The sequence below is a fragment of the Bidens hawaiensis genome, unplaced genomic scaffold (assembly GCF_021521415.1).
Source record: "Bidens hawaiensis isolate Kalapana, Puna unplaced genomic scaffold, B.hawaiensis_p1.1 tig00019079_1, whole genome shotgun sequence".
Classification (NCBI taxonomy): Eukaryota; Viridiplantae; Streptophyta; class Magnoliopsida; order Asterales; family Asteraceae; genus Bidens; species Bidens hawaiensis.
Genome location: NW_027492896.1, coordinates 438,749 through 455,570, shown reverse-complemented (window position 1 = coordinate 455,570; position 16,822 = coordinate 438,749). Strand labels below are relative to the sequence as shown.

The window sequence follows — 16,822 nt, the reverse complement described above, 5'->3', positions numbered from 1 at the left end:
TCAAAGATCCAACTGTATTGTCAATTGGGTGTTTGATTGAGTGATTTATTTATAATAATAATATCGTCGGAGTAGTCGAAGCAAAGGAGCAGAGAAGGCCACTGTGACAACTGCAATCTGAGAGGAAACTCCGAGGCCAATTAATTATTTATTTATATTTTATATAAAAACAACAAACAAACAAACAGTGGTGGATTTCTTTTTAACAAATCTACAAAATCCATAGTATAGTTTTATATTATATGTTTTCTTAACCTTTTTTTTTATTTTGGTTTTTATGTAGATTTGCAACATAATAAAACAACAAGCTAATTAACTCTCTTGTGGCTAACGGAGTGATAAGATGGGTTTAAACCCTTGCAAAAATTTAGTCGTTCAAAAAAAATATTAAAAAAATTCTCTTGCAAAAATCCATCATTTGTGGTCTAGTGGTAGGAAGGTTTGGGTTCTCCGGTGGTGATTCGAGTTCGATCCTTACTTGTGTTATTTTTGGTGTATTGAGAAAATGAAAGATTTGAGCTAGGCCTTATGCAAGGTTACTAGTTTAAATCCTGAGCCAACCAGGGTTTTCGTACCACGGTGTGTTACGCCAGATAAGTCTGCTTATCTAGCGGCACAATGACTGTTAGGTGGCAGCCCACAGTATGGTTTTCCGGGGAAACGTCCAAGGCAAACTCTGAAGTCGGTGTGGTCACTATTGAGACAACATAGTCGGCCAAAGTGGGGCAGCAGGGCTCTCCAGTTTGGGATATGCTGTGGTTTAAACTCAAGAAAGTCGCCTTTCAGAAAAAAAGATCTCTTGAAACAAGTAATTTGTATTCACAAGGTTTTGTACTTGTGTGTTCTGATGTGTAGGTGTGTTTGTGCATTTACAGGTAGTTGATAACTCGATATACAAAAGAGATACGACAAGTGCAAAACCTTGTGAATATCTCACTAAGATGCTTGTACCAACTAATTCATGATTGGCGGACGAAGCGTGAGACATCATATCAAATCTTTCTTTTGGGTTTGATGCATGATGTGATGCTCCAAAAAGGTCTTCTTCCTCATGTTCTGGATTCTTCATAAATTCATCTTTTTATCTCGTCAGCAGAAATCTGATTCATAGTTAAAGTTTCTAACAAATTGAGAAAACCTTATGTCTTAGTACACCTTCTCATGAAAAGATACCATGTGTTATTTGGTTCGTTACTTGAATCAAGAGTCACATAATTAAATGATCTTGTAGTAAGTTGAATTTTGAGGTTATCATCTCCATATATTATTTTTAGTGCAAAAGAATCATTCTCAACAATCTCTTTGTGTCAAAGCAATATGGTATTTACAACTTATCTTTAATATAAGTTTTAGGGAAGTATAGACATCTCCTTTTGCTTCTATAAAAGTGACAAAATCTTTATTTGTGCATCAAATGCCCACACTGCCATAAGCAAGTTCTATGAGACTTTTTTACCTATAGAAAATAAATTATAAACTATTTAAATGTAGAAGATGGTGAATTTAAGCAACACCATTTTCCTCAAGGCACCTGATATAGAAAAAGAAAAGAAAATTAATTGTTACTTAATAATATTAATAATTTTGGATGTTGGAATCAAGTGCTGGAATCTTTAATTGAAGACTTGGTGGTGAAAGGTATAGTTTTGATGAAGTTGTCGATGAAAAATTCTCAAAGTTTAAAATCTGAAACAAAAACCACACTATATAAATGATTCCCAACTCTTAAGTCTTACCTATATCAACTATGAGTCTATGACACGTATAAAAATTGCCACCTTAGACATGTTAAAGAATTAGTACTTTTTAAAATGTATGAAAGTCATCGCATAAAATCAAGTTTAGGCAAGAGAAAAGAAAAGAAAAGAAAAAAATTGTCGCTGATGGTTCTCACAATCCCTCCCAAAATGTTTCAATTTTCTCTCTTGAATGAGCTCATGTGTGGCCCATTTCGCAATCAAAGGCCACACTACCGTGGACGATCTTTGTGTGAGCCAGGCAGGCTTATGGCCCACCCAGCTTTTGCACTCGGAAGTTTAATTTTTCCTACAATATATATATATATATATATATATATATATATATATATATATATGGTAAGGTTAAAATGAAAACCCACTTGAGTTGTGAAAATCCGCGAAAACCCTATGTAACATCGTTTTTTTTTTGTTACATGTAATATATGTTGTAACATTTAATACAAAACATCGAAACATCAAAAAAAAATGTTTTGCTATTTTTTTAACATTTTTTTACTAATTTTTATGTATGTTTTCAGAAGAGAGAAAAAGTTGTATTTATATTTACATTTTTTATTTACTTTAATTATGGACCACAAGATTTAAACATTAATTAAAAACATGTGGTTGAGAATGAGTTTCTAGAGTTTTCATAACTCAAGTGGGTTTTCATTTTATACTTAGCCTATATATATATATATGTGTGTGTGTGTGTGTGTGTGTGTGTGTATTGATTCCGGCCAATCTAAATTATTGTTCAAAATCCTCCGGCTCACCTATATCATGTGTTCAAGATCTGCCGCTATACACTACACGTCTACACTATACCCCCGACGCTAAAAATCTGATGATTTCGACAATAATGAATCACAAGAAAACGAAGAATATGACAAATAACCAGAAGGGCCCTGGGTTTCCTCACTTAAATGTGTGAAAGGTTCTTAGAAGTAATTTAAAATGGTCTCCAATTCTGGAAGGACGTCGGGTTTACTACCCAATCTTCATAATGAACGAACTCATTGTCTTAAAAAAACATACACAATGTCTTCCAAAGCTCAATTTCCAGCCATCGACCTCAGCAGGGACCTCAATGAAAACGATAAAAATTTCTCAAAAGAGTCGGAAATATTGCAATGCAGAGAGAAAAAAAATGCAACATCATCAACCATCGATTCTGAATTGGTAAACGTTACAACTGGCTTTACATATTTTAAAAAGGAAATTAGGACAAGAAAGAGCGCGTTCGAGTTGAGAAGTTGTGTATCGTACAAGATGCGCAACAAAATAAAATCGAAAAAGCAAAGCGGCTGTGCACTTTTGGAAGAACAGCATAGGGTGTTGCTTGAACAACAAAAGGAAAAGCAACTAGAGTCCTTTGTCAACCACATGATAATTTGTCCGACCGGTGTTGAATGCGGTTTTAACCTAGAAATAAGAAATTGTTAAATGCCGGGGATGTTAGTAAAATGCTTATCTCAATTTTATTTATGTTTTTAATTTGGCATATCTTGTATTTTTTTTTTTAGTTTCAATTAATGGATCGTTATTTCTGTTCGTAGTTACTTATTTATGAATAATTTTAATTTGGTTTTTATTTATTTGAATTAGTTAATTAAAAGATTGTTTAGAGATGAAGAAAGATGCATGTCACTGTGATTAGGGATGGTTAAAGATATAACATGAAAAAAGTGATATAATTACCTTAATATGGATAATATAATGATCACAGATGATTAGGGATAGATAGGCAGTTTCCTTCTAAGATTATGTGTAGTGGGTGATAAAATGGGTGGAATTTGGGTGATTCTGGGCGAGAGCATCAACCCCTAGACAACAAAGGGGCGATTTGTGTGTGGGGGGTGGGGGGACATACATTTGTCGCTTGCTTGTGTATGATGACTGTTGATGCGGCGATCAAGTATTGGGGAGTGGAGCAACTTGTGGGCTACAACACTGCCCTCTGGCCACGTGTCAACCCTCCTCATTTTATAGCTCTTCATTACACATAGCCTAACATATACTATGTATGCATGCATTTTTGCAATCCATCTAAACTTTTAGATCAAACGTTTCGATGTAATTATAGTGTATACAATATTACAATATATGCACGATAATTGCAGCAAATATAGTGATTAGTAAAGAAAGCATGCTAAAAGTAAAGGTCACTGTCTTCGGTATAACAAAATGGTAAGGTGAATGAAATGAATTATTATCATTTTATTGTGTGGTTTGGAAATGTAAAAAATCACTGTTGTTAAGACTTTGGTAGGCATAAAAAGATAGAAAAAAAACAAATGATAAAAATATTTATGGCTCAAAATAAATAAAATTTACTAAAACAAAAAATGATAATGGTGGCGACGGCGGTGGTGTGGCGAAGGTGGTGGCGGTGGCGGTCGTGTAGCGGTGGCGATGATGGTAGCAGACTAGCAACGGCGGTGGCAATGGTGGTTGTGGCGGCGGCGACGGTGTTTAGGTGGTGACGAGAGAGAATGATTAAAAGAGGAATTGAGTGAAAGAAAAGCAAAGGGTACTGATACGAACCAACCCCATAACCATTTCTTTTGCACGTTTACTTTTTATATTATTTGGTAGTTTCCAATTAGTTGGTAGTTTCTACCATGATGCATGTTCCCACGTTAGCAATGTTTGTTTAGGTTTTTCTGCATGTTTCCATTTAGTATTTGTATTTAAACCTTGTAGTTGTGAAAAGAAAGGGAAAAGAAAATTGAAGTAAAATTATATCTTGTTCTCTCTATTTTTTTGGAGTCTAACCCGCTCTAAGGGTCACTATCTTGGGAGATTAGCCATCTCGAATCGGCTTCTATCAGGTACGAAGAAAGGATATTCAATGTCTGGAATTTCAAATATCTGAATTTTCACGTGTCTAAGATAGCAAGTGTAATAACAAAATACTTTCCAAATTTCCGGTTGCTCGACAACACGGTTTATGGTTCTTAAAAGAAGACACATAAGAATTATGCATCGTGTACAAAAGAAGACGCTAAATATGTTTATAGAGAACCACATCAAACACATGCCTCGGCTTTCTGCTTTACCCCTTTCTTGACATTCCTTTTTCAATTGTAATCCTTTGTTTACTTTCTTTCACACGGGTTTCGTAATTTACTTTATCATAAAGTTATGAGCGAATTATGAACCATTTACCTGCATTCGATAATTGTAACCCACTAACCCACATCAAAAATCTTATTTTATTCACATGTGTCTTTAATTCCATAATGGCAATACAGTCTTTTCACATTATAGGATGTGGTTACGAGTCGTCGTGAGTAGATGTAAGAGAAAATGTTATACGGGAAACGTTAAATTTGGATTAATTTAAAAGTGGTTGTTTTATATATATAGAGAGAGAGAATTCTTTTTTAATATAGAAAAATGAAGTTAAGCAAGCGGCCATTTCGCGACTCAAACTGCATCTTGAGATCCTAATTGCCATGGTTCCACTGCATCACAAGGAGCAATTGTGATAAATAGTCATTCTAGAACAATCATTTGATCTGTTTCATTCTTTGACTGCTCTGCTCTCTCAAAAAAAATGGAGAGACTTGTTCTTGCTCTTCCAATTCAGAAGTAAAAGAGAGAGAAAAAGTAATGATAAATATATAAAAATTTATTTATTATGTAATTGAATGGGAAGGTTCATATATATTTTAATCTTAACATGAGAACGCGGAAAATAATATCAATTTATAAAAAAAATTGAGAACGTTAGAAACAATACCAATCTACATAAACAATGATTTATAATAACAAAGAAAAAAACCTAATTAAAAATTACAACAAAATAATCAAAATGAAGAACAAAATTCATAACAGCAAATACCAGCAAAAGAAAAAATATAATAACAACAAAATATAAATTAACAAATATTTATAACGTCTCATAATTGAAAACTGGCAAATACGAACAAAATATAACAGCAAACACCTATAAAAATAAACCTAATAATAACAGCAAATTAGTTCTCACTGTTTTCATATTAAAAATAAAATGTATTTGATTTTGTTTCTGTAATTAAAATGAAAATATAGCACCTTTTAGTCTAATTATGTGAATATGAACAGGAAATAGACCATAAATACTACCTTAAGATGTTTTCTATTGTATAATACTAATTTGATTCTATTTAGTATGATTTTATACCCTACTTGTACATTATGGCATTTTCAAGAACAACCCCTCTATGTATGTTTTTATGTGTCCATAGTGTGATTTGCAAGGAATGCGAAAAGCCAAAAGTAACCGATTATATATGAAAATAACGTACATGACATGAGTTGTATTCATACAGATGCAATAACTGTTGATATATTGTCTCATCATATCACATAAATTGATATAAATTACGAGTTATAGTGTAAATAAATAGTCATAAAGTTAATCAAATTAACATAAACCGTAACCAACTTTTTTTTCTAGTTTTATGACAATTTATGTCTATATATAAATGCTATTAATTTACAATCATGTAATAAAAATGTTATTTAAGACAGTATCATATTGGTATAATTCAATCCATAACAAAAGTGTATCTTGAAATACTTATAAAAAGAAACATATTTTCAAATTCATAAAAATATTATCTGCTGAAACTTATAAAACTTATATTTTAATTAGAAAACAACTATACAAGAGGTATATATCTAGTTATATAAAGGGTGTGCGGGCATAAGTAACCCAAAAGGTCAATGAACTTTCTTTATTCGTCATCCATGCCCAGAGTTATCATAAAAACATGTCGAGCTCTTTCTCTTACAAAAGTCACAAACCATATCCTACACTATTCTCTCATCCCCTTTCGTAGAAGCGTCCCTTTTCTTTCTTGGGACAAAATGTGATCGACTCTATCTCTCTCTTCCACGTCTACAACTCGTTTTCTTATGTTTGGGTGTGAACGACCCCATTATAGATTCCCATCGTTCACGTGGTTTAAAGATATGATAATAAAAGATTAAAGAATATTTAATAACGAGTTTACTTATAACAAAGATAAATGATAAACCACACAACTATGATAAGAATGAACGGACAAAAATAAATGTAAGAATAAAGATAACAACAAATGAAGATGATAATACCTATAAGGCGCTACTAAACGAAACTTTTAACATATTTGATGCTTGCTTAATACATTAGGTTTTTACTAATAATAATAATATAAAGAAATACGGTTTCTATTGGTAAATAAGGGTGTCACACACTATTTTAAGTTTCATTTCCGACCCTTATGCTTATGGAATATGAGTATTCACACCCTTAAGCAATAAAGTTGCAAACCTCTCTCACCAAAATACCTAATCCTCCTATAAATACATGACTTGCTTCCCTCTATTCATTTTCTTTCCTCACTCTAATATTCCATCAAATCCACCATTCATTTTTTTAAAATGCTCATATTGTCGTCCGGCAAAGATGGAGAATCCTCGGACCGTATCGACGGCATCAAATCCTCACTTCGTGTCATCCCTAACTTCCCGAAACAAGGTACGATCATCTCTTATAATCACATACATTCATGATCAGTGACAAATGCTAGCTTGATTATTTTATGATCATCAGGTATGGTGTTTCTGGACATCACTACATTGCTGCTTGATCCAAAGGCGTTCAAGGACACCTTCGATTTGTTCGTTGAGCGTTACAAACATGAAAATATATCGGTAGTTGCTGGTAATTATTCCAATTTCATTTTTTTTTTTAGATTTAATATCCAATCTCAAAGACATTGGCAATTCCCTAATAAAAAACACGAAATTTCAAATTAACCTTTTAGGTTTTAATCATTTATCCGATGTGTAGTGGCATGCTTCGTAGTTGTAATGTGAGTGCAGAATTTTAATGGCTTTGCTTTTGTTGTTATTATTATTATTATTATTATTATTATTCGTTATTTGGTTAAAAATCACACTATATGTCCTAAATAATATGTTGGTTAGTGAGTTTGTAGTGGGCTTTTTTATGCTTTTAAGTTACAAAAAAAATGTCTTAAAAGAGCAAAAAAGTGTCCCATAAAATACCCTTTTATGCTTTTGAGTTTTAACTGCAAAAACCATGTGAGGGTTTAGGGAGAATAATAAAAACAAAACTATTTTATATATATCTTAACTTTTTGTTATAACAATAAATTATTTTTAAAATTTATAAATTTTAAATAGTATAGGGGATGGCTCACGCAAGAAGTGATGTTAATACGAGAAATGGATCTTAACCATTGATAAAATGTAATCGCTGGTCTAAAATAAAAAATGGCAAACTTGTAACTAATAAAAAGTAATTGATCAGTTTTAATGAGAAAGGGCTGTGAGGTCTTGAATATTCTTAAAAGTCATGATGAGTTATTAATGATATTAATTGGTATTAATTACTAAATAAATCAAAGTTACAAACCAATTTAATTAAATTTAATTTATTTTTCTAATCAAATATGTTGTTAATCAAATACCAGAATATTTTTCATTCATAATTCGTCAACTACCTTAAGTACCAAATTTATGTTAGCTTAAACAGATTCATGTATTTCCTGCATAAATTCCTATGATGGTGACATTATGAATATGTATATAAAAATGTTACAAATGTAGATGATTAAGGGAAAATTTCTAAAATAAGCATTTATGAAAACAAATTTCTAGTTTTAGATATCATTTGCAAAAAATTTCAGAAATAGGTATTATAAACTAGTCGTGACGAGTAGTTTGTAGAACTAATTAAAACTTGTCGCGTATCCTTAAACTAACCGTAACAAGCACGTTCACCTATCATTTACTCGTCACGACTACATAAGTTTCATGCCTTGTAATCAACGCCCACGAGTAACATAAGTCCTTTAGTCGCGACGGCTAGTTTACTCGATTTACATTCCCTACACGAGTAGTTTGTTAGTAGGTAACTCGTTGCGACTAGTTTAATCTTATAATCTACTCGTCGCGATTAAAGGACTTATGAATTACTCGTGGGCGTTGATTACGAGACATGAAACTTATTTAGTCGTGACGAGTAAATGATTAGTGAACATGCTCGTTACGGTTAGCTTAAGGACACGTAGCAAATTCTAATTGGTTTATACAAATTACTCGTTACGACTAGTTTATAATACATATTTCTGGAATCTTTTGCAAATGATACCTAAAACTACAAAATTTGTTTTTATCAATGCTTATTTTGGGAATTTTCCCGATAATTAATATGTTTTTTGTTTTATGTGTAAATAAAAAAATAATTTATTTTGTTTCTATGTAGGTTTATACATATAATTTGTAGGTGTTATTACAAATTGATCGCATAGATTGTTGGTATTGTGTAAGTTTACAAATTGCCTATACGTATTGATAGTTCCTTTCATTTTCATCAGCACGCAACTAATATTTACGTACACATAGCTCGCATTTGCCTACACAGATTGTTAATTCATTTTATTTTCACCTACACATAACTCACAATATGTCTAGACATAAGAGATTAATTAAAAAAAAATTAACAAAACATGATTTGTAAATTCCCAATAAAAGATTGATTAAAAATCAATTAAAATAAAATTAAAAAAAAAGGCATGTCTTGGCCTTATTTTGGCGTTAGTATATGATGATTTGAACACAAAATTTGGATAATTGTAAAAGTGCTTCTATACAAAAGACAAATGATTCGTCATCGAAGATCATCAAATTATGAAATTGAACATAACTTTAATTATGTTGATTAATTGATGGATCAGCCCATCGTTTTTGTTTTATCTTTGTTTGTTATACCTTGATTTGGATAATCCATCCGTCAATTTCGTTATAGAAGAATAAATTTCTGACATAATATCTTTGTTGAATTGAGGATGAATGTTAAAGAAGAAACTTTTAGGTTAAATCTAACTATATTATTAAATCAACACAAGTTGTCTATATGACATTTAACTAGGCACTTCAAATAGGTTGCCAAGTAGATGTCATGCCACTGTTTTCTATTATTTATTATATTATGACACATGACCCGTTTTCCTATTATAACCCATGATCCGTAAGGCTTTATAAAATTTTGAAAAATATATTATTGTATGGTGCGGGTTTCAAACACAAGACATGTTTCAAATCAAATGTGCTTACCAACTCCAATAAAATGGTAATTTTATTTGATTTCTTGACTTAACATATATAAATGTGATTCTCTTAAAGTATAAAACCAAAATTATATTTAACTGTTAACATTTTCATAATTCACAGTATGACATTGTCTTCTAATATCTCTTTAACACAACCATTTAAGATTGTTCATCGTATCTCTCTTTATTTTAAAATATAATATATTTTTATTTATTTTCTTTTACAACAAAACCTTAATCTTTGTAAATTTAGTTTTTAAATATGTGACAACATTTTGTTATAAATATCATTTTTATACATCCAATATTTAATATAACAAAATCTGTATGAATGATTTGTTTGAAATAAATCAAAAATCAAGATTTGGTTTTCAACTTAAAATTATAGTGCATAATATATCAAAAACTTAATAAAAAAGTCATGAATAAACATTATTATATGAAACAATTGAATTTACGTATTACATATAATAACTTTTTATTTTTATTATATTTTTCACCCGTATGAAGCACAAGCTCCAAGCTAGTCAATTAATATATCGACAAACAGGGGTTTGTTAGACTTTGAAGTAGACTACAAAGTTAGAAAATTGATAAATTATAAAAAGTAATAATCTAAAAAGTAATATGTAACTTTTTCTAAATGATTGATTGTTTTCTACCAAAAATATATAAAAATCAGTTTTTACTAATAAACACCCATAATAAAATAAATTAAAAAAATTAAATTATGACTGATTGGATTTATTTCTCACATTAAGATCAATTCTTCCATGAACTTAAGTTTATATAAAGTTATGGATTTATCAATACTTAATTTTAAGTTTAATAATTTAAAATTCTTACGATAATGTTTTTAACTTTTTTAGGTATTTCATTATAAAAGAAAAGATTTTTTCGAGCTATAAACTTTTATAAGCATATGAAAACCATAACACAAACATAATAACCCTTCACCCAAACAAGAGAGACCAACCACCCGAGAACAATTACATCAAAATAAAAGAACGCCAATTTAACCACGTAACCGACCAATATTTCGATCTATTTTTGAATCATAAATAACCCTAAGACTTAAGAATAGTAATTAACAAAAACTAACTTATATCTATATATATATCTTAACTTTTTGTTATCAAAATTAGTTTTACTTTATATAAAGCTTAAATAATCAACTATATAGTTTTTTAATGCAACAACTTTAAATTTGTACTAGAATGTTATACCTTTTTAAGTGGGATATAGGTCTTCAATACTTCCAACTTTCATCTGTTTGCTGATAACACTCTCAACTTTTGATTTGTTACCCACCGGCCACCACTCCTAACTTTCACCCTATTTTCTTGTACCACTCCCCGTCTAACAGAACACTAACCTCGCTAGTGTTTTGGACATAATTAAAATGCCATTTAAATTAATTGATGGGTGAAAAAGAACTCTAAATATCACTAGCTCTAATATTTAAAAATTTAATATATAAAAATAAAAACAAACTAATATACGATTGAAACTGATTTGTAAGAATTACAACTTAATTCACACACCTAGGGTTTATGGAAAGTGTATGGCAGACACAAGACCACCTCCACTGTAAGATAACATAAACCATATGTTGATGAAACTGTTTGGTCTATTCCAGGAATTGAGGCTAGGGGCTTCATGTTCGGTCCGGCAATAGCACTTGCAATAGGAGCAAAGTTTGTTCCATTAAGGAAGCCAAAAAAGTTGCCAGGTATGTTACATCTGCAACCTATTATGTATTTTGAAAATTATATGGTTTATATGATTGCAAATATTTGAGAGTTATAAAACAGGTGAAGTAATATCCGAAAAATATGAATTGGAATACGGGTCGGATTGCCTTGAAATGCATGTTGGAGCGGTTAAATCTGGAGACCGTGCGATCATTCATGACGATCTAATCGCTACAGGTGGCACCATTTGTGCTGCCACGAACTTACTTGGTACCCATCAAACTTTATCCACTTGGGTTGACTTGGATTGACCCGAAACTTATTATATTGTTTATAAATAACCAGGCTATTAACTCATATATTATATATATTGAAGTAAATATATATAAAAATTTAGGAATTTAAAAAAGCGAAGTGTCCTACTAGGGACACCCAGAACCCCCTCCCCCCCTCTATACGCCCCGGGCTATACAAAGCGTATTATGGGTGCTTCAGCAAAAAAGGAAGTGTCTCTAGAACTCCCCAATAAAAAAGATTTAGGAATTAAGAAACAGAAATAAGAAACAAACTTACTTATTTAATGAAGAAATAAAGGTAGGAAAAATAAATGAGAATTGTAGAATTATTGTTGGCGTCACTCTCATTTACTTATTTATATATTAGATAGGTAATTTGATTTGAAAAAGGAAAATATGTAATTAATTTTATTGGTTAGAGAAATATGTAATTTATGTTGTTTTAGTAGTCCCTTTATACAAATATGTAAATATAGAATAGTGTGTTAAATCCGATTAAAAGATCATAATGTTTTGATATTATTATAATTTTTCTAAACAGAATGACTTTTTGACTTGTGAGGTTATTTGCGTTGAATATACATTTTAGTTAACTTTCGACCGAGATCACTATAGGGGTGTGCATGAAGTCAAAAATCCGATTTGTAACCCAAATGATTGAACCGAAATAGCCAAGTCAAACAAAACCGACAGCTTACTAATATGTGTTCGTAAAAACTAAATGTTTTGTTTGATTTCAATTTCACAACTGAACCGGACCATACTTCTGGATTTTCATTTTAATTTTGAATGCTACGTAGTCCATAAGAAATTAATAAATAGTATAAACCCAATATTTTATGTGAGGTCTATACTATATAATAAATAAAGATTTTTCTTATCACCTGTCATTCTCCAATGCACTCTTATTCTTTATTTCTGTCTCTTTCTCTTCTATTAATTATACATATCTTTAAGCTCTTTTTATATATTTTTTTTTGTTTACTGATTTCTGTAATTGCTATTACAAAATAAATATTTTTTATAAAAAAAAGTTAGGTTTGTTTATAAATCATTTTTATAAACTGAACATTTATTTAATTTGTCTAATATAAATTATATCTATACTAGTCTATAAATAAATGTTTTCTTTTGTCACGTGTCATTCTCTAATGCATTGTTATTCTTTCTTCCCGCCTCTCTCTCTCTCTCCTATTAATTATACATATTTTTTAAAGTTTTTTTTATATATTTTTTGTTTACTGATTTCTATAATTGCTTTTACAAATATATTTTTTATAAAAATAAGTTAGGCTTGTTTATAAAACATTTTTATAAACTGAACATTTATTTAACTTGTCTGATATAAATTATATCATTTTTATATACAAGAAAACATTTACATATATATGAAACATTTTAACTTCTAAAACTTACTCAACGGTTCATTGTTAAAAACACGAGTACCTTTAACTTAGCCTGACCTGCCATCTTTTCCCCTGTAACCGTAATCTCCTATTGATTCTCTTTTAGTGCACATTATTCGATTGATCAAAAACTTTCTTCCATTAATGACTGGTTCGTTTTGTTCCAATTGTACCGTTTATGTTATAATAATACTATTTTACTTAAGTTGTTACCATATTTTTAGTGTGCCATCTAATGTTGTATTGAAATAAATATTTAAAGATTTATGTCTTATTTTTAAGTTTGTGAATTGTAGTTGTAATTTATCTTTGTACTTTTCTAATGTAATACTTTTATTTGTCATTTTTTTTATTTATAAAGTTTTCACTTACAGAATTTAAGTCATTTAACCCATGTAGAACATGATACATAATGTAGTGTATAATTAATCAGCTACTCAAAACTGTACGGCATCCGATATTTAATAACCCGAATTTTTGATCACTCTGTTTAAACTTTGAACCCAAAATGAACCCAAATCCACACTCCTACCGTCCACCCAAGAACTTTGTACTTTTAAACTATATATGTTTTAGTTGTTTATGCTTAAACTAACAATATCGTCATTTACATGATTTTGCAGAGCGCGGGGGAGCCGAGGTCGTTGAGTGTGCTTGTGTGATTGAAGCACCTGAGTTGAAGGTACTTTCCGCATAGTAATTAACTAATACCATATTAGAGAGAGAATAATTACAGTTTTGGTTTGATTTTTAAATACTGATGTAGGGTCGCGAACGATTGATGTCACGCGGGAAGCCATTGTATGCACTTGTTGAGGTGCGGTCTAAGCCAAGTTGATGAAGGTTTCGTGCATTGAGGGAAAGGTGTACGTTAGAGGAGCCTTTATTATTATTATTTGCGTCCTAATATGTGTCTCCATTGGTAATTTTGGTGATAGTACCTTGGAGATTTAAGATAAAATAATAAAGATCAATCTTATTTCTTTTTATCTTAATTAATTTAAACACATATTAACTTCTGATAAAAAAATTATGATGATTCGATCTACTTATAATTATTTATCCATGCTTTGTTTGGTTATTCATCTTCTTGCTTCTCGATATTACATGCGTCATGAACCAAGCACGGGACATGAATAATATTTGTTGATTAATTGACTTAAAATACAAATAGAAGTTGAAAACTTGACTAATCCAGGTTAATTTGCTGATTAATTGGCTTAAAATAGAAGTTGAAGGGGGCAAATGGAACTTTACCAAAACATTTTGGTTATAAGATTAAAAATGGGCTAACCAAATCTCTTACTTTACCAAAACTGTTCATTGTTAGGACCTCGATTATTGAAAACACACACATAATCACAATGTCGAAAGTAAATGAACATTAGACACAAGGATTTGCATGGCCCTATCTAAGTTGACATACGTCCACGGGCTGCAATCAATTTTTTTTATTGCTTTATACTCTTAACACACACGATGGGAGATTACAAGTACAACCATATGAATGTATAGAGACTAGCATAGGTAGTGGCGGATTTAGAGTATAATTTTAGAGGTAGCATAATTTTTTTTAACCGTACATTAAGAAGTTTTTTGACTTGTTTCTTCAGTACAGCTTCCGGTTATGCGTTTCGCGTGTATCGGGACCAGGTTACGAGTTCCACGCATACCGGCGCCCAGTTACGTGTTTTGCTCGTCCTGGGCACTGTTTCACATTAAACATGTGTCGGTTCCGGGCTACCCGTTTCGCATGTATCGGTTCCGGGAGTTGCCCGTTTCGTGCGACGTATCAGCGCTCTGTTACGCATTTCGAGCGTGCCTTTGCCCTATTATTTAAGTTGGGCTTTTAAATTGTAATTAACCAGTATGCTTTTAATCATCTTGGGCTTTTAGCCTTTTAATAAAACTTTGAAATGTGAAGTTTTGGGCTTTCAAAATTTTGATATGTAGCATAATATAAATTCAGGGGTAACGTAATCATAAAACGCAAAAAATAAAATACAAAATTGCACTTCGCCGAAAAAGTTGAGGGGTAGCGAGACCATTGAGCTACATCCGCCTTTGAGCATAAGGTTTCTAGCTTAGTAAACGAGAAAACATAAATAAGTTCTAATATATAGATAAAAGGGCCAACGTAACAACCTCTCATTTCTCCAATTTTTATTGAACCCAAGCATATCTTCAACCAACCAGGCTTAAACCTGCACAAACACGACAACCCACAAGGCTTTTAGAGAGAGTAAGTTGTGATCGTGCCATTTTAGCAAGGGTTGAAGGCATGTAAAGCGGAATCTATCTTATTTTAAGCTTACTTGAATTGATTAACACCCCCTCTAGTAATTAAATTAGTTCTCCAATCTTCATTAAACCCACAACATAAATTCAACTAACCAAGCCCAAACTTCCACAACCCCAACATCTCATAAGGGTTTTAGTGAGAGTAAGTTGTGACCGTGCCATCTTAGCAAGGATTGAAGGCGTGCAAAGCGGAATCTAACCTATTTCAAGCTTGATGAAAGCTATTTGAACTGATTAACACCTCCTCTGGCAACTAAATTAGTTCTCTAGTTTAAGTTTGAGATTTAGCAAGGATTGAAGGCATGCGAAGCGCATAATCCAATACTAGTTGTATGCATTCAAAATATGTCATAAAATACACATTATCATTTTTGTTGAACTGGTTTAGTTTTTATCTCAAATAGGCTATTTAATATCTAATGGGATTTCAGATAATTTCATAAGCTTAATTAGGTAAGTTGTATGTAAATCAAAAAGTCTTTCCATGGTATAATGATCAGAACAAGTGATGGTTAGGTGTTGCTTATCTTGTTATAATATTAGGAGTAATATGCATATATATATATATATATATATATATATATATACTATAAGATATAACTCGATATTAAATTCCTTGTATTATATGAATAAGTTATTGCCTCAAATATGAAATATCGACTATGAAGTTGAGAACCTCTTTTTATGTCATTTGTTACTAACAGGTCATATGGGCCGTCTGAACAAATAACTAGTTAAGAGGGTATAAAACATATTATGATTGGGACAAAATCACTTATGTATTAATAGTTTTTCTAGTCTAGATTATTTATAAGTGAATTATAAGTTTGAGATGGCAAGTGTAAATTGATCTATTGATATCATGTGTTCAGCAAAATGAAGTGAAAATATTTTTAAAATAACGTTCACAATTGCTTCGTCTACAACGAGGTTCATTCAATAATAAAATATGATCAAAAGTAAGATTCTTTATTGTCATGGTGAAACCTAAGAGGTTTGGTGCCGAATAGGGATGACAATGGATCGGGTTTGGGTCGGGTCTAGGTATTACCAAACCCATACCCGGTTATAAAAGCCTATCCCAAACCCGTCTCAAACCTGACGGGTTTTAATTGGGTAATTACCCATCGGGTTTCGGGTTTTCTCATTGGGTTTCAGGTTTCCTATCGGGTTTTAACAAAATATAACTAATGGATTACAAAAATGGTTACCATAAAGGTAAAATATCTCAAATAATTGATATAAACAAGTTTTGACAACTAACATATTTGG

General features: G+C 31.2%; 1 protein-coding gene across 1 annotated transcript; it reads left to right on the top strand.

Annotated features, from left to right (window-relative positions):
- Positions 1–7,154: 7,154 nt before the first annotated feature.
- On the top strand, positions 7,155–14,087 carry LOC143557644 (adenine phosphoribosyltransferase 4-like). Its single transcript, XM_077046675.1, has 6 exons — positions 7,155–7,251; positions 7,327–7,437; positions 11,493–11,585; positions 11,668–11,817; positions 13,873–13,931; positions 14,016–14,087. The coding sequence occupies exons 1-6, from the start codon at positions 7,155–7,157 to the stop codon at positions 14,085–14,087; spliced, it is 582 nt and encodes a 193-aa protein (XP_076902790.1).
- The last annotated feature ends 2,735 nt before the right edge of the window (positions 14,088–16,822 follow it).

Excerpts from the sequence above, each read along its gene's own strand:
- LOC143557644 (XM_077046675.1), top strand. The coding sequence starts at position 7,155 with ATGCTCATATTGTCGTCCGGCAAAGATGGAGAATCCTCGGACCGTATC. Across the intron at positions 11,586-11,667 it reads GAAGCCAAAAAAGTTGCCAG|GTGAAGTAATATCCGAAAAA; the intron begins GTATGTTACATC and ends GTTATAAAACAG. Across the intron at positions 11,818-13,872 it reads TGCTGCCACGAACTTACTTG|AGCGCGGGGGAGCCGAGGTC; the intron begins GTACCCATCAAA and ends ATGATTTTGCAG.